At 45.7% G+C, this 18,008-nt stretch overlaps 1 protein-coding gene across 2 annotated transcripts in view; it reads right to left on the bottom strand.

Moving 5' to 3' along the window:
- The window catches only part of F13A1 (coagulation factor XIII A chain), a 183,916-nt gene that overhangs the window by 113,185 nt on the left and 52,723 nt on the right, over nucleotides 1-18,008 (bottom strand). For both annotated transcript variants that reach the window (XM_036256890.1, XM_036256889.1), the window contains one exon: nucleotides 7,857-8,108. In XM_036256890.1, the coding sequence (XP_036112783.1) occupies nucleotides 7,857-8,108 (252 nt within the window). The remainder of the gene's footprint in view (nucleotides 1-7,856; nucleotides 8,109-18,008) is intronic.

An 18,008-nucleotide genomic window follows, 5' to 3' on the forward strand; every position in this document is an offset into this window, starting at 1 on the left:
TGTAAATAACCACCCTCCAGGTGACTAACATGAGGCAAGCAGTAAACAAGGGTGATCTCATTCATTTTACTGCTCCTCGGGTGGGGAGAGTGAGGTGGTTTAAAAAAGAACATTGTGGGCTGGGAAATGCTGTGACTCAATAGGGCCGATTTCAGGTACCCTTGGAAATGACCACTTGCCTCCCCACCCAGAGGAAGTAAGTGTTTACAACACACATGTCAAAATGAATGCTGAGCCTATTGATTTTGGTATCTGGATAACGTCTGTGGGCTGAAAAATCTTTTGCTTATTTACATGCTATTTTAAATGTAACTCAAGTCTTTCCCAAAGTCATTGAAGTCAGGCCTGGCAGAGTGAACTCGGGGTCAAAGAAAACTGCGGGGCCAGAAAAGCCGCCCTGCGGGTTCCCCCTGGAAAGACTGCCGGCCTGCTGAAACCAGAGCCGGGGTTCGACCTCATCCTTTAGAAGGAAGAATACTTTGGTCCCTCAGAAAGGCAAAATGTGTCACCTTTGCAGTGAAGGGAACATTTTTGAGTGAGGGGATTGGGAATAACTTGTACTCGCCTCCCTTTTGTATAAAAGCTGATCATCACTAAAGAAAGAGGAAAGACTTGGGCTGGGCGACTGCACCCCGCTCCGAGGGGGCGGCTCCCTCTGCAGAGCACACGTGCTCCAGGCTGGTGTCATTCTGACGTTTTCCATCTCAGAGTAAATCAGAAGGGGTGTGACCCCAGGCCGTGTGCTCAAGGCCTGTTAGCAGTACTGTAACTTCTTGTCCATGGGGCATACTAAGAAATGGCATTTCCAGAGTCTGTGCTTTCTTTTTCTCTGGAAGGTTCCCAAACCATTACCTTCCTAAGATGGTTTAATGCATTCTAGAGGCCCGCCTTCATTCCTACTAACACAAACGAATGAATCTATAAAACACAGGCAAGTGGGCCCATTGACGGTCCTTGCAAACATGTTGCATTACATTATAGCGCAGATCGGCTTGAGAAGTTGATTTGATTTGTGCTAATTTGCCAGTTTTGCTGGTTAAGGACTTTTCAGTATACTCAAATATCTTCAGAAGATAGACTATTATTCATGAAACAATGCTGCAGAGAAAAATGTCAGAGATTCTTTGCTTAGCACATAGCCTCAAAAGGAGTCTGTGCCCTTGCAGGCATGCTTACTTTTGGGGGGCGGGGCAAAGAAAACCTTTATTTGATCTTATAGCTATCAACCTGGTTTTATTTTTATTCATTTTAAATGGCAGGACTTTCCAGTGTTGATTAGAACATTACAGAAGGTTCATGCTTGGCATCTACTTCTTGTTTACTATATTACACAAGACAGGATACCAGTGGTTCTGGTTTAAAAAAAAAAAGAGCGTATCCTTACTGAACCAGGACATTTAAGTCTTCACCCTAGCTTGTTTCATAATTTTCCATATGACCTTGAGATATTTATGCAGTACCACAAAGTCTGTTTCCTCTCTTGAAATATGAGGCTAATAACGCTCTCCCTGCCTCTCAGAGTGAAGGCCACCGATTCAGTTAAGTAGACATTCATTGAGCATTAACCCTGTGCCTAGCACCACGCTAAACTGAATGAGAGAAGGATCCTGCTTCCCGAAATACACACTGCAGGGAGACACTGGCTCTGAGCGTTCTTAGAAATACACATGTAAGGATTTGTAAAACACACGAGTTGGCAGATGAATGTGATTTTGGATTAAATCCTTTCAAACTTGTTCCTCCCAGAAATATCTCACGAACAGCTTTGGACCTTGATTCTGGGGTCTCCTACATGCCATTTAAAAGATGTTTACTTGGTGCTCTTGAGGACTGCAATGCCTCACTGAATGATGCTCACTTGGCATAAAACTACGAACGAGCCTCCAATGATTTGGACACTGGGAAGAGTGATATATGCAATTTTATTAAGTAGAAGGTTTGAATAATAAGGGCTTATGTTTTCACGTAGCTTTATTAAAACTTCATAAAAGTGCAATTTGATTTGATTGCTTCTATATGCAAGCACTATTCTAGAGGGTAGAGAGGTTACAGAGATGAGCCACTGACCTGTCTCTCCCCACTCCCCAGCTAGGCCAGATGCCCCTGTTATATGTTCTTGTTGTGCCATGACTTATTTTAGTACTTTTTACACTTGTGAAAACTTTGGTAGAAGCTCTACGAGGGCAAAGATGGTCTTTTTCACTGCCATATCCCCGGTGCTTAACTTAGCATTGCCCTTTCGTATTTGTGAATAAATAAATAATACTTTTGTCCTACCCAATTATGTTGCCACGGGCATGGGGAGAGACATGCTCTAATATTTATGGGTTGAATGGATGAATGACTCTAGTCTGAGGGTGTGAATTCTGGTCCAGGCACAAGGGTTTCCAAAACAAATAAGTGTAGGTCATTGTTACCCTGAGAAATACCAGTCCTAGTGAATTACTCCATTCTGTACTGAAGGGTCTAAAAGACACGTATAATTACAAAGCAAATAATATAAGGATGAATTTCATAATAAAATACAAGCTGGTCATATTTACTTACTATACATTGAAAGCATCCAGATATTAGAAATTTATTGACTTTTTACATTAAATTTAATTGATTTCTTGGTTTCAAGGAGAATACAAAAATCACATGGAATCAAAAGGTAGAAATACCAGGTGCTAATTGGTGTCAGATGTCAAGAGAAAAAACCTACTCACGCATGTTCCCACAAACACACTCCCACACGTATTGTATAGATTATTGATGGTTTTTAAGATGGTATGGTGTGAGATTACACTTACAACTTATCTGTGATAGTAGGTGGAGTGAACCTAAAAAGGATTGATTTGGAATTATTAAGTCAATGTGGCAAGTACTCATTAAATATTAAGTGTGTGCGAGGCCCTGTGGTAGGTGCCGGACATGAGGCTGAGTGAGGTCAGGAAAGTCACTGATGGGAGCTGTGGGGGGAACCAGTCAGCAGGAGAAAACTACTCACGATAATAAACGATGCTCAACCAACCAAGTACTTCCCCTGACGGAGGACAAAGCACAGTATGGGACACCTAAATCTTTCAGAACACACTATCTGGCCCTAAGACTAGACTATCAATCTATCTGGAACATTCTGAATTTAAATAGTAAAACATATGAAATAATCTGGAATGTCTGAGTGGTCAGAAAAACAAGGTCAATTCACAATAACTGTCCAGCTCACTCTTGATGCCTTTGAGGGTACAATTCTCTCTGTACCTGGGGACGGGCTCCCTCACAGAAGGGGTCTGAAGCCCTCCGGTGCTATTAACTGAGACGGATAGCCAGTGATTCTCCCACGCCCACCGCTGCCCTCACTAGGGTGGTGTTGCTCTCAATCCCCATTAATGACTTAGTGATTAAGGGGACAGATGGCCTGTGAATGCAAAGCCAGCGGACGGCCCCAGGCGCCCAGCTGAGCATTCTTTCATCAGTAAGCACTGCACGTGTCTGTGACTCCAACCCCGTGCACGAGCCACCTGGGACCCCCTTCCACACTAGTGTGCTGTTTTCAGCATCTTGCTCACCTTGCTCTCTTTGGACAATTTCTGACTTATCTTTTCTACTTGGGCACTGGCAAACCCCTCTCTTTTTAGCTGCTTTCCAAGTGTCAGACCGTGTCTCCGAGAGCCCCTTGTTATGAATCAGCGCGTGGAAACACAAAACCGAGTGATGGCCAGGCTACCGTGGAGCGGAGTGTGTGAGGGGTTCATGACACAGGTCCCCTTTGAGGGTTATGCCTTAGCTTCTGGGCTGGGAAAATCACACAGTGACTGAAAGGAGAAGATGACCTCTCTCCCCCATTTCATTGAATATAAAAAGTTATTATCTTAAAAGCTGACACCAGAGTTTTTCTGGAGGAAATGGAATGGCCTTCAAAAAGTGTGTGGTCCCCAAAAGCCTGTTGTTTGGAGGAGCCCAAACAACAAGATAAGAAAGCTTGCTGAATGCTCTGCATGGGAGAAGAGAGAATTTTCTCCGAAGAGAGGATGGGAGAGAAGGTTGGAGAACAAGGAAGAACTGAAGGAGAGAGCGGAGGCAGGTAGACAGGAGACTGGGATTAGGTTTGGGGAGGAGTCAATCAAATTTTAAGAGTAAAAATCCTCTCCTATGTTTTGCATTTATTGATTTATGGTTATTATGTAAACCAGTGGTTCTTTATGTGTGGTTCCGGACCAGCAGCATCAGCATCTCCTGGGAACTGGTCAGGAATGCAGGTTCTCAGGCCTACCCCAGACCTAGTGAACCTCAGGACGCTGCTCCAAGTCTGCTCTCAAGCCCTGCAGGAGACTGTGCTGCGCTCCACGTCTCAGAACCAGGGCACATCGTTCCTCCTCCCCTTCCCCACCAGACGGCAGTCAGCTTCTGACATTCACAGACGTCCTGAGGACGTCTTGTTGGTTTTGAGGCCACACTGGGGTCAGCACTGGAGAAATGGGATTCTAGGGGCAGAGATGTCCATAAGGACAGAAGTCCCTGAGGACTTGGCAGAAATGTTGGGACTTTCCCAGGCCAAGGACTTGGGGGATTGTGGTAGTTCCCATGTGTGCTGGGGAGCAAGGAGGACCCGCCGGCCATGTTTCTGTACGAAGCCCACTTCCCATTCTCAACTCTCCTGTCGTCTCTCCCAAGCCTCCAATCCCTCTCCTTGCTGTTTGTTCTCCACGGATGACTTTGTTTTACACTTCACTGAGGAAAAGAAAATCACAACATGCCAACACCCTAACCTTTGTCCTCCTTGGTCCCGCGGGGTCCAGGAGCCCGTGCTTTCGCCCTGTCCTGCTCCCTTCTGCCACACAGGAGGACGGAGTGTTCTCGTCAGGCTCTTGGATATCTGTTCCCTGGATCCCATCTGCTGAAGGACTTCACTCTGGAAGTCAGTGCTTCTCAGCCATGGCTCCAAGAACTGCAGAGCTTTTCAAGAACCCTAAAGCCCACACCGCACTCCAGGCAAATTAGCTCAGGACGTCTGGATGGGGAGACTGAGGCACCAGCGGTCCGCAGAGCTCCCAGGTCATCCCAATGTGCAGCCAAGGATCTGAACCACTCCCTTCTCTCTGGGCAGCAAGCCTTTCCCCTGGTTTGTCTCCACCACCATAAAAGTATGCCTACTCTCTCCTGCCTTTAAACATTCTCCTCTGATGTTCTCATCAGCAGTGCAGTTTCACAGAAAGCCCTCCTGATGGCGCCAGCCACGCCGGCTTCCCACTTCCTCGCCTCCCACCACACGGCAGCCACGCTCACCTCTCTGGCTTCTTTCTCTAGTAAATGGCCTTTTTAAGTCCCCTGATTACTTCTGTATTTCCAGAATGTATGAGCACTGTATCATTCAGCTCACCAGCAGCATTCCAAAGAGCTCATTGCTACCTTCTTGAATCAACCAGTCATCTGGCTCTGTGGCAGCATGATCTTCTGAGTTCCTTCACCCCCCTGGCTACTCCTTCTCAGTCCAGACCCCTCCCCTCTGTCTAGACTCTAATTGTTGACAGTACTAAGTCCATTTTTTTCTTTCTTTAAACACCCTCACCAGCCCTGGTGGCCCATGTTTCCATCTCTAGCTCAGCCTCCGCCTCTGGTCTCTGGATTCACTTATGCAGGAGGCTTCCTGACATTTTCACTTGACTGTCTCACAGATGTCACCCAATTAGCATTCCTATATATAACTCTGAGGTTCACTCCTAGATCTCCCTCCTCTCCCCCCGTCTTCCCAGCTCCGGAATGGCAACCTAGCTGGTTAAAACAGGTAGTACATAGAGTAACTCTTGACTCCACCTTCTTCTTCACCTTCCACATTTAATCCCTGCACTTTCTGTTCTAAGTCCAAAGCAGATCTCCAATCCATCCTCTCTCAACTCCACCGCCACCGTGGTCTACGTCAACATTATCCCTGTCCTGGGCCACAGCTCTCAAACTGATCTCTTTGCTTTTATTCACACTTTCCTCCCCTGGGTGATGCCCAGGGGCGGTGCCTCTGCTCCTCTTCTGAAATGCAGCATCCGGGGCCACCTAGGGTGCTCTTTCTGAACAGCGGTAACCAGAAGCTGCTCACCATGGATACCACTGAAGGCAAGGTCGTTAAAGGTCATTCGACTCTCTGCCTCTTGAATGATCCTTCTGTGAAGTTAGTAAGCCAGGCAACAAGACCAACCCTTCCCACCTCTGGAAGAGCGGCCACATAAGCTGAAATGCGTGTAGACATGTGCCCCATTTTACAAAAACGATATAATCTAGAAAACTGCAAACAAACTCAAGTTTGGGTAAGTCATATCATTCTTTAAATACCTTAGGGTGCTGGATTGTTATATGGTGTTCTTTTTGTAATGCAAGGGAAGTCAATAAAAATTCCTTATTTATTTATTTTTTAAGTATGGATTATTAAAATTCAGTTTTCTTACAGTAGGCCACCTCCTACATGCACCCCCATCTCAGACTCTTTGATGATTCCTCTGTATCAAAATCATAAATGCTGGTGTTATTGAGGACTTGCTACTACATCTTCTTTCTTTCTTTATCTACATTTTCTCCCCTCAGTGCAGGTAACTCTCAAACATTCCCTAATCTTCATCACCCAATCCACATATCAGGATATCTTTTTGTCATTTCTGCTTGGTATCAAGATTACTAGAGACAAGAGTGCCCCTCTGAACTGCACATGGCTCAGTTAACATGTCACCACCAACCTTGAACATCTGTCATACAGATAAGATTCCTGGGTACGAGATAATAGGGTGGTGGGCAGGGAGTATCGGATTAGCTTAGTGCCATCTGCCGACATTATTGGAACAGATTATTCAAAGAAAAAGTCAAGTAGGATCCAGGTCCATGTTACATATAAGCAGAAAACATTGCTCTTCACTTATTATCTATGTTCAGATCAACCCTGATTCAAGTGTACCTCTTACAAACAAGGGTCACTCAGAATTAGCAATACCACTGACTCAATTTGGAAGATTTTAGAGAACAATGCGAGTGGGGTAGGTGTGAGAAGTCTCCCGCCCTATGCCAGCTTTTACATGTTTTATTCTTATTCTTCGAGATCTAAAAGTGGTCCCTCTCCCATCAATGCTGCTACCACTGGAACTGAACTCGGCTCTCGGCCAGCATGGAAACAGGGGCAGAGAGAGAGGGTAGATGTGAGGATGGGGAGAAAATATTGTGTATGACTGAGTTTTTAAATTGGGTTCATAGAGAAGTTCTTGGACTTGACTTGAGTTGATTTAAATATAACTAAGTTAAGCTGCTGCCGCAGACAGGAAGGAGACTCAAAATAGCAGTAGAGATGGAGTTGTCTTACATTGAAATAAAGTTACATCTTTGCACATCTGGACTAATGGCTCATGAAATTCACATCCACTATGCATATAAACAAATTCCTGGGACCTTTCAGACACTAAGACTTTCGGTTATTGAATTAGAGAAAGAGAAATTAGTTCCACTATGGGCAGGATCAACTTTACTCTATTTTTTCTGAAGGCAGACTATGGATCTTAATAGCTTTGAAAGTCAAGTTTAATAAGCCTATTTTGTTCACAGAGCAATGGCAGACACAGAGGTGATGTCATCAACGTATATTAACTAATTATTCAGGCAATCTTTAATTATTTTCTGGAATAAATGTATAGCAGCATTCATGTTATATAGACACGTTTTGTTCTCATATACATTAAGGAAAAAATTCTCATCCTTTTCTATCTTTTAATCATGGGGGGAAAGTGTGTATGTAGGAAAAGAATATGTCTTCTACAATAATTCTGCTATACCTTCAAAAAAGAGAAACATTATAAATATGTGAACTATTTTTTTAATGAGGAATATAAACACCTGCTCTTTACCTTCACACCAAGGATTGAAGAGAATGTAGGTGTCTGTTTCTGGGTCGCGGCTGGTGCGGAGTATTCCATAGGGGGTCCAAATGGCAACGTACATGCGGAATTTCCCCACAATGCACTCTGGGGAAGACTGGATGGACAGCCGGACAGACCTGTCCTGTCTCATGATGACTTTGGCCCCCCACTTGCCACTTCTCAGCTCCGACAGGATAGGAACCGGGATGTAGGTTCCCTTGTTCTCTTGAGGGTAGCGCCCTATGAGAAGAAGAACAAGTACATTGTGAATGGATTTCACAAACCAATTTTGTTCTCACTCTGTCATCAACAGATGAAGGTGGGAAATAATTTACTGTATTGCATTTGAACTCATAAGATTGGGTTGAATTTCATTTCTGCTACCAATGACCTACATAATGGTAGTCTGTTTTCTTAATTTCTTCGAGGCTCAGCTGTGTCATCTCTAGCTAAAAAGAAATGACAATATTTATAGGAACTTTTATTGGTTGATTAGCCAGTTAATTCAAATAAGATATAGAAATACTAATCTGGAATGCAAAAACAAAAACATAGTTTATAGGGTACTGTGAAGTTATTTTCTGAAATTCTGCCCTCTAATCAGTTAGAATTGCTTTTTAAAGGACATAAGGCAAATGTTTTATTTTTATTTTCATTCTGTATAAAATTTTATTATTTGTTATATTACCTCTAATAGGATTATATTTATAGGTTGTCGTATGTGACCATTTTCACACTCGACCAAAACATGAGTTTATTGCCAGTCTCATGAATGATTTAGGCATGTGTTATTGGCAAGAATTCAGGCTTCAGAGGCAAATTATCTAGCTTTGAATCTTGACCTTGCTATTTCCCTAGCCTTGCAACCTCTGGCAAATTACTTGACCTTTACAAATCCCTCTTTCCTTCTCTTTTTCTTCATCAGCAAATAAGGATAATAATACTATCTAAGGATGAAATAAAATAATACAAGTAAGATACTTAGTACACAATTTCTCGAGCATAACAAATATTTAGCTGCTATTTCAATAGAAGATCAAACGTTGTTACATTTTACCACGTTTCCAGGCTCATCATATTTTATTACTACCATTTAGGACCAAATTCTTATTTCATATGTTAATCTCATAACTATATTTACCAATGGGCTCCTGAAAAATCAAAGTCTTCAATGTATAAAGAGATTCAATCTCCCAGCATCCTTTAACTTTTTAACTCACAGTTTAATTTACAGTTTAGTTTATAGGGTAATCAAATGCATCAATAATTTAAACCGAAGCAAACCTTTTAGTTATACATATTTCCAAAATATAGCCAACATTAAATTCTTCTTCACTTGAAGAAAAATACATACAAGTCTACATTATTTTGATTGTAAACTTCAAGAGCAAAACTTACTCACTTTAACTGTTTTATACAAAAAACCTAGGGGATACTACCTTAAAACAAAACAAAAATGGTGCTTTGTTCAGGCATCTGCAGTAGCTGAGGACTGGGAAGGATTCTTTGGGAGGCAGACGGCTGGAAACAGCGTTCTGAGGGGGTGGCTGCGTGAGTTACTGCAGTGAGATGCTTAATCTTAATGAAAACAATTTACACACTGCAAGACAGGGAGAAGGATGGGCACCCAGTGCTTTGCTGTGTGAGGGGTATCAGTTCATCACCACTCAGAATGAATCTTATCATAAATCTGGTAAATCTTTAAAAATGGTTTTCTGGCCCTGGCCAGTTTGGCTCCGTGGTTGGAGAGTCCCGGGTTCGGTTCACACTAAGGGCATGTACCTCGGTTGCAGTTTGTCCCTGGCCATGGTTGGGGTCGTGTGGGTGGCAACCAGTTGATGTGTCTCTCTCACATTGATGTTTTTCTCTCTCTTTCTCCCCTTTCTCTCCCACTCTATCTGAAGATAAATGAAAAAAAAAAAAAAAAAATGTCCTCCGGTGAGGATAAAAAAAAATAATAATTTTCTGCCAAGGTATGATAGCATCTAGTTGGGTGTTCTTGGGACTACGGGGCTCAGCATCCGAGAAGCCTGCATGAAATTCCACTTGAAAAAGCTGTTTGCTCCATACGCGCCTCCATCCCCGTATTCCCTGCATGTGCTCCTCTGTGCACTTCCCCGGGGCTGCGGTCACCCTCGCCTCTGGAGGCATCGATGCCCCCTGGAGCCCCATCACCACCAAAGGGCAGGCAGCCAAGGCAATCTTGCCAGCTACATGGGCCCATGATTCATTTACTACAGTAGCTCCTGGCAGCTTGTCACTAAGCACTGGCTTGGATTTAAAATACACATTATTAAATATGACATAGTTTGGTAAAAATAAACTTTCAGAGATAAAATCTATGCGATAATGACAGAATTAGATTTTTAAAAGGATTAAATGATTTAAAGATGAATTATGTAAGGACACTCCTTTGGGAACAGCAAAGAACTGGGAGTACGTATCTGAATGTGCTGTGTGTTCTGTGCTATGTGCTCTGTGCTGTGTGCTCTGTGGTATGTGCTCTGTGCTGTGTGCTCTGTGCTGTGCGCTCTGTGCTGTGTGCTCTGTGGTATGTGCTCTGTGCTGTGTGCTCTGTGGTATGTGCTTTGTGCTGTGTGCTCTGTGGTATGTGCTCTGTGCTGTGTGCTCTGTGGTATGTGCTCTGTGCTGTGTGCTCTGTGGTATGTGCTTTGTGCTGTGTGCTCTGTGGTATGTGCTCTGTGCTGTGTGCTCTGTGCTGTGCGCTCTGTGCTGTGTGCTCTGTGCTGTGTGCTCTGTGCTGTGTGCTCTGTGGTATGTGCTCTGTGCTGTGTGCTCTGTGGTATGTGCTTTGTGCTGTGTGCTCTGTGGTATGTGCTCTGTGCTGTGTGCTCTGTGCTGTGTGCTCTGTGCTGTGCGCTCTGTGGTATGTGCTCTGTGCTGTGTGCTCTGTGCTGTGCGCTCTGTGGTATGTGCTCTGTGCTGTGTGCTCTGTGGTATGTGCTCTGTGCTGTGTGCTCTGTGCTGTGTGCTCTGTGGTATGTGCTGAGACTCGGCATCTCCTTTGTACTAACAGCCACGTTTGTGGGAGCACTGAAGTAACTAAGACAATTACTAGTCCCCATTATTACACTTCAGATGATGATTTCAAAGACTCATATTAAATCTGACCTATCAAATTCATGTTCCTGTTTGAACATTTTTCATCTACACAACAATATTGCCTACTATGTGCACGGAGTTATTCTAAGAGCTAGGGTCACAACAGTGAAGGAGACGGACTCCTGTGATCACAGGGCTCAGTGTATAGAAACAGCCAATGCCTGTGCTGTTTGTTACATGCCTGTTACTGCTTTATTACTTGTAACAAACTGTGTGTGTGTATGTGTAAGGAAATCATTACCATCATTCTAATTGGATAAATTAGGAAACTAAGACACAGGCTCATCAGGAAATGTGTTCAAGGTGGTGAAACTAGTAAGCAGTGGGGCCGAGACTGAAGCCAGTCGGTCCGGCTTGCGACCTGCGGGTCTAGCCGCTCAGGCCACGGCAGCTGCATGTGCAGAAAACGCTTCGCAGTTGGAGAGGCCTCTGTTCAAGTTGTAACTCCGTAATGAACTATCGGTGCGTCTTTGGGCAGGTTTTTTAATGTCAGAGCTTTTGTTTCCTTGTCTCTTTGCAGTTTAGTTCTGGAAACGGAAAGAAAATAAATGTATAATATAACGGAAGCCTTATGCCTGCCGCACAGTATGGGCTGACTCGGATTAGTTATTGGTTGTGTTTGAAACAGCTACTGGAGAGTAAAGATAGAAGGAAGAAGAGGCAACCTTACCCCCTCTGGTTCTAAATCTGAAGAAGGGGGGTCTCTGGGAAAACCTGTCACTTTTGTTGAGGGAACTGTGATGGCCCCGGGGAAACAGCCTCTGACACCTGCTGCGGGGGTGCGGGCAGAACACTCGTCCTCGGGCTGGACCCTCACTGTTGCCCAGAGCGGGGGAGCCGGGGGAGCCGGGGGAGCCGGGGTGCAGCCTGTGATGAGGAGGGCAGCTGGGAAATGGCAGTTACGGTTATCCCCACTTTCTCGGGTTTCTGCTTTCTCTGCTCCAGGAGGCCAGCTGAGCTCACTGACTCCAACGAACCTGTAGAACCCGAGCTGCTTTCAGAGACCCCTTCATTCTAGATTCCAAACTCTTGAGCTGACTAATATTTCTGTCAGGAGAACTTATATAGGCCACACTCACACACACACACACACACACACGAGGTGGTGTTCATTACTAACCAAAAAGCCTTAATAGTTCCAGAATTATCATGGAAGAATCACCTGAAACCTGTACCTCACCCATCACTTCTGATTTCCTTTATCATTTATTGTCACTGTAGTCTCCATTCATGCCCCAGAGCAGGAGCTGGCTAACTAGAGACCAGGGACCAAATGTAACTTGCCACATATTTGTGTAAAGGAAGTTTTATTGGAACACAGTCCATTCATTTGTGTATCATCATGCTGCAGCAGGCGAGCTGAGTAGCCGTGACAGACAGCCGACGGTCTGCAATGCCTGAAATATTTAGTATGTGGCCCTTACAATAAACTTTTCCAACTTTGCCTTAGAGAATTTTACATTTTATTTATCTAAGGGGTATTTATTATACCCTTGAGTCTAAAGACTCAGGCCTAAGAAGAAAATACCATCACCTAGTTTTTCCTTGGAAAGATAAATGTGTTATTAAACCAGCAACAAACATCTGTGCTTCTATTGGGTCTACATTTAGTTTCCTTGAAAGCCTATGAGTTCAATGCCCCCCAGTCTCAGAGGGTGTTGAAGACATAGCAAGTGGGCTGCAACTCTGGATGGATTCCACCGCACGCAGCTAAAGCGCTCAGTTGTACGACTGTGAACGTTATCACGGCCTTCCACGGAATAAAGGTCTGTCTCCTTACAACAGCGCCGGGAGGGGTTCTTACAGACGGGAAACTGAGGCGGCTGCAGGCTGTCACGTGCAGGACGTCCTGGAACTAGGCAGAGGGAGACAGGGCGGGGCCAGGCCTCCGCACTGGGAAGGCCGGTCTCCTTCCTCGGCGTCATGCTGCCCACGGAGGGCGGGGCGCTGGGGGACCTCCCAGAGGGAAGCCGGGAGGAGCCAGCGGGCACAGAGGGTCTCGGCTCCGAGGGAGCTGAGTTGGGAAGGTGTCCAGGGTGATGTCAGTGACCCAGGGGAGAAGGGGGAGCAGCGCTGATGACCAGCCAGGCCAGGGGGCGCCAGACCGGCCATGGGAGTGAATCGGGAACAGGCGGTGATTACATTCATCTCAAAGGGGGGAACGAGGCCGCGTTTGCAGGCCTTTCCGTGTCACTGTATGGGAAAGCTGATTATTAATGTGAGACCCGACTCGTCAATAGTGCCTCAGGGTATTGTCGCCTGCTCCCTTACACCATGTTTAATTCTGAGTGTAATGATCTCAGTGACAGCACTGGGGAGGAATTGTCCGTGATTGGACTGTGAGCGCGGAAACGGTGACAGAGTAGTATTTCATTTCACTAAACAGCCCTTCTCCCCCCCAGGAGGTGGCATGTTGGAGAAACCACAACCAGGCTGCGCTCCGGAGCCCCATCCATCAACACCCGGGCCTGCCTGTCAGCGGTGCGGGCCAGCTGGACGCGCACTGCCGCACCCAGGTGAGCACCATGCACACGTTTGCTGAGGGTGACAATGTCCAGATAGATGTTTTGTTTTGGTTTCCCTCCAAATTATGTCAATTTCGTGTTTTAAAAAAATCTGAACATGGAAAATAGAAGCAGAAAATATAACATCCCAGAAAAGATCCTCATTTTGTTTTTAATAATGTAGTCTTTGAAATTGGACTACTAAACATAAAAAAATATAATTACCAACTGCATTCTTTCACACTTATCTAAAGTTGGTGCCATCTTCCCAAGTGACCTAGAAATTAACACACTTTTCGTCCAAATGTTTCTTTTAACCTGTACATAATTTTTGAGGCCACAGAAATACTACTTGTAAGGCAGAATTTGTTTGGATCATAGGCTATATTGGGACACCCTCGTGCCTTCTTTAACCTCACACTCTCCTTATACATGCATGTGTGAATACAGAGAAACGCTGCCCCCTTTACCCCTTCACTCCCCAGCCTAGAAACAGGTGGAGGGTGGTGAAAATATTTAATTCCTTTAAGATTGTATTCTATTCCAGCCTTGGCTCGGTGGGCATAAGCTTTTTGCGTGGCTTCTCCATATTAAAGTCACTTAGAAGTCGGCAGGAGAAATCCACCCCCAGCTCGGACTCAGCTACACGTGACCTCAGGGAGAATTGACTCTCGGCCATTCATTTCACTGAGAACCCACTGCAGGCGAAAAGCCCGACATGGGGAGCATCCCACAGAGGAATGTGTTTCATTTTACAAGTTAACTTTTTATTCAGTTGGTTGATGGCTTTGGAATATTATTACATTAAAAACACAATATACTATGTGGTGTTTAGGTTCCCAGGGAGTCCAGGAAGACCACTAATTAGCCTACAGGACGGTCAGTATGGTTGAATGTTGTTGCTGATAGAATGCTTCTGACTTCCCCTTGCTGGTGTCTAACATCTGGAAGGATGGACTCAACATGGAGAAGTAGGTCCCACAGCTGGAGGACACACGCCTGTCAGTCACTTCCCCTGATGTTCTCACATGAAGAAGCTTGAATGTCAGGACACCCCATTTTCTCTCACCTCATGGCCATCCCAACTGTAAATCAGGTGGCCACGATGATCTGTGGTCCCCTACGCTATGCTTAGTAATAGTAATGCTTCTGTTCGTGCAAACCTTGAGTAATCACCAGAACGCCCCAAACCTTTTTCCTTTATTCACTTAGACACCTATTTTTCTTATTGAACTGAACTAAAGATATTATCTTATTTGTCTTTACAGCCCTACAGGATGTCACAGTGCCTTACACCGAGTGGGTGCCCAATAAATGTCAGTGGGACCAAACTGAGCTTTTCGAAGATGTCCGGCCCCATTAAAGACATCTCAGAGACTTGAGAAGCCCCGGGAAGAGATGCCCACAGCAAGCCAGCCGTCACTTCCAAGCGCCCTTAACACAGAATGAAATTTTCTAGTTCTAAACTGTTTCTTTCAGAGGGTGTTTTCCATGCAGAGATAAATACTTATAAGCTGAACTCTGACTCCACATAACTGCAGACTTTCTTTAATAGTGAATGTTTATAAGAGGATTATCTCTAAAGAACTCATGAATATGTCATGTCTCTAGCTGGTAAGGTAAATTTCATGATGTTAGTTCATTTTTCCATTTGATTCATTTGAAAAACAAACCTTTCGTGTTCAAAAATATCAATCTATTTCCAAACAAGCCCTGGAAGAATTTCTGCGACAGCGTGATGCATGCGGCCGCGTGGCGCAGCGTGAATGCAGAACCAGGCGAAGGGAAGCACCCTCATTTCACAATCTCAGGATGGAATGAGGTGCACAGAGACCAGCATGGACTGGGGTGCACAGAGACCAGGATGGAACGGGGTGCACAGAGACCAGGATGGAACGGGGTGCACAGAGATCAGCATGGAACGGGGTGCACAGAGACCAGCATGGAATGGGGTGCACAGAGACCAGGATGGAATGGGGTGCACAGAGACCAGCATGAAATGGGGTGGACAGAGACCAGCATGGAACGGGGTGCACAGAGACCAGGATGGAACGGGGTGCACAGAGACCAGCATGGACTGGGGTGCACAGAGACCAGGATGGAACGGGGTGCACAGAGACCAGCATGGAACAGGGTGCACAGAGACCAGCATGGAATACGTCCCTGAATAACTTTTAGAGACATCAGGTTACCAACTACAAAAACAAACAACACCTGAAAAGAAGCAGTCACAAAGGCACAGAAATCTCAGATGATAGCAACAAAGAGGAGAGAAACAAAAATGTTTAAAAGCGAGTCGTTTAGTAAGGACTTCCAGGAACCTGCCCTTCTACCTCACATCTTATTTTATAGATGAAGGTGCAGAGATACAGACACAGGGGCCTATGTAAATCTATATGTAAATGAGGTCCCTAGGGGAAGAAGGCTGCCTGGCACTGGTCTGTGGCTCCAGCAAACAGGACAAGGAAGAGGAAACTTCTTGAGGGCAGGGCCTGTTCTGTTTCACTTCGTATCTCCGGTGACTTGCATGCTGCCTGGAACATAGTAGGTGCTTAATAAATAGTTGGTAAATTGAAGGCAGATGCTCTTTAAGGTGTCTTAGCTACCTTAATTTTATTTCACTTTTCTTTCAATCCTTCCGAATTCTCTTAAAATCTTTCTGGGGTAAGGTAGAATTTAGAGGACTGTCTATGAAACCAGCACTGAATTAGACTGAGTGATTCAGCCTGAGGCTGACCGCCGGCCCGGGGAAGCACAGTCCCGCCATGGCCGACCCAGCCCAGAGCTGGATGTGAAGAGCCGAGGCCCTCGCCCCAGTGCTGCCAACAGCATCGGGAGGAAGGAGACAGGAAATAGAAACTCCAGCGGCACTGAGGTGAGTGTCCTCCTCTGTGAAATAAAGACTGTGGAGCTCCTTTGACAAATGTCATTCACATCTAAAAGGTTCCCACAGTGTGCGAGGCTACAGCTGGGATTGCTGGCCCGAGGACCAAGGTGTGGTGGGGCGTCTGGAACATGAGTCATCACAATAGTTGGGTGTGGTCGAAACCCAGAAACCGTGCCTACAAGTCGGAGAGGACCCCTCAGAGAACGTGGCTTTGAAATATAATCTTAAAGGAGGACAAGGTGGGGAGGAGCCTTCCCAGCAGAGGGAATAATGACAGCTCAGAGCCCAGGGGAGTGACAAGACCCCCAGACGGCCGTGATAGGAGAAGCAGCTGACGTGGGCAGGGCAAGAACCAAAGGGACCTCTGATGCTGTGCAAAGGCATTTAGGCTGTCTCCCAGGAGGGGCGGGATGGGGTGGAAGCCACTGAGATGCTTCGCGTGGCCTGAGGAGGCTTGCACGTACTTGAGAAAGATCACTCTGGATGTAGGATGGATGCAGTCTGAAAGGGGCAAGAGCGGAGCCAGGGAAACCAGTCAGAGGCTGCTGATGTTTTCATGTGAAACACGACCATGTCTCCAGAGGGAACGTGATGGCTCTGGAGCGTGGTAAGTGGAGGCGTGCAGGGTGGAAGCGGGAAGCTGGGTCAGAAATGAGATGCTGGCTCTGAGTAAGAGGGGCTGAGCCAAAGATAGCCCCAGGTTTTGTTCACTCTTCATCAAAGAGCTTGTGAGTGCCTACTCGCTGCCAGGCACTGCTTCAGACGTCGGCATACAGCCATGAGAAAATGTCATCTCCTCTAACCCTAGGAGTCGTGACTAAGCTGCGAGCTTGGAGGAGCTTGCTGTTTTGAAGAGTCTGCTCCAAAAAGTAGGGACTGGTGTGGTTAACCGCTTTGCAGATTTGCTCAATGAAGCCAGTTTTCGGGAAATTCCCTTAACCGCATGTGTGTTACCTCTTTGAGAGAAGAGAGAATATTTGTAATGTAAGAAAAATAACAATCAACGTAAAATCTCTACTATTTAGATGAAGTTGGTTGTAGACCATAACACTACACTGCGGATCTGTTTATAATGCTGATCCAGTTCCTAAGAAAAATGAGAAACAGGCATCAGAGAATTTTAATTTGAGTTCCAGGTTGTCCCCCGGGGACTAGTAACTGCTGTCTGTGCTTATCTCCTGTGCCTATCAACTGCCTGCTTGCTCTCGGACCCAGTGCCCACACCTTCCAGATCCCTCCTCAGGAAACCCCATTCCCAGGCTCCTCTGCCCTCTGGCTCTTCTTTAGGTTTAGCCAGGGAGAGGCTGGAGGCAGATGGGGGCAGATGGAGGCAGCGGCCAAGCTGCGTCCCCTTCTCTGCTTTCTGAGCTCTCGAATCTCCTCTTCGGCTGCCCTGCCGTGGCCACAGCTCTCGGGAATGGCTTCTGGGTTTGGTGAGGCCTCCTCCTTCATGGGCCTCCCATCCCAGGTGCGGCAGCAGCTTTTTTTCTGTCACTAATTCCTGGGTTGCCTCACTGTCACCTGTTGGGCTTCTTAGTTATTCTCTCACCAGTGTAACCAATTCCTTTGAATAAACTTCTATTGATTATAAAAGTAGAGGAGATTTTATTTTGTGCTCTGGACCTG

Source organism: Molossus molossus, unplaced genomic scaffold (assembly GCF_014108415.1).
Source record: "Molossus molossus isolate mMolMol1 unplaced genomic scaffold, mMolMol1.p scaffold_m16_p_12, whole genome shotgun sequence".
Classification (NCBI taxonomy): domain Eukaryota; kingdom Metazoa; phylum Chordata; class Mammalia; order Chiroptera; family Molossidae; genus Molossus; species Molossus molossus.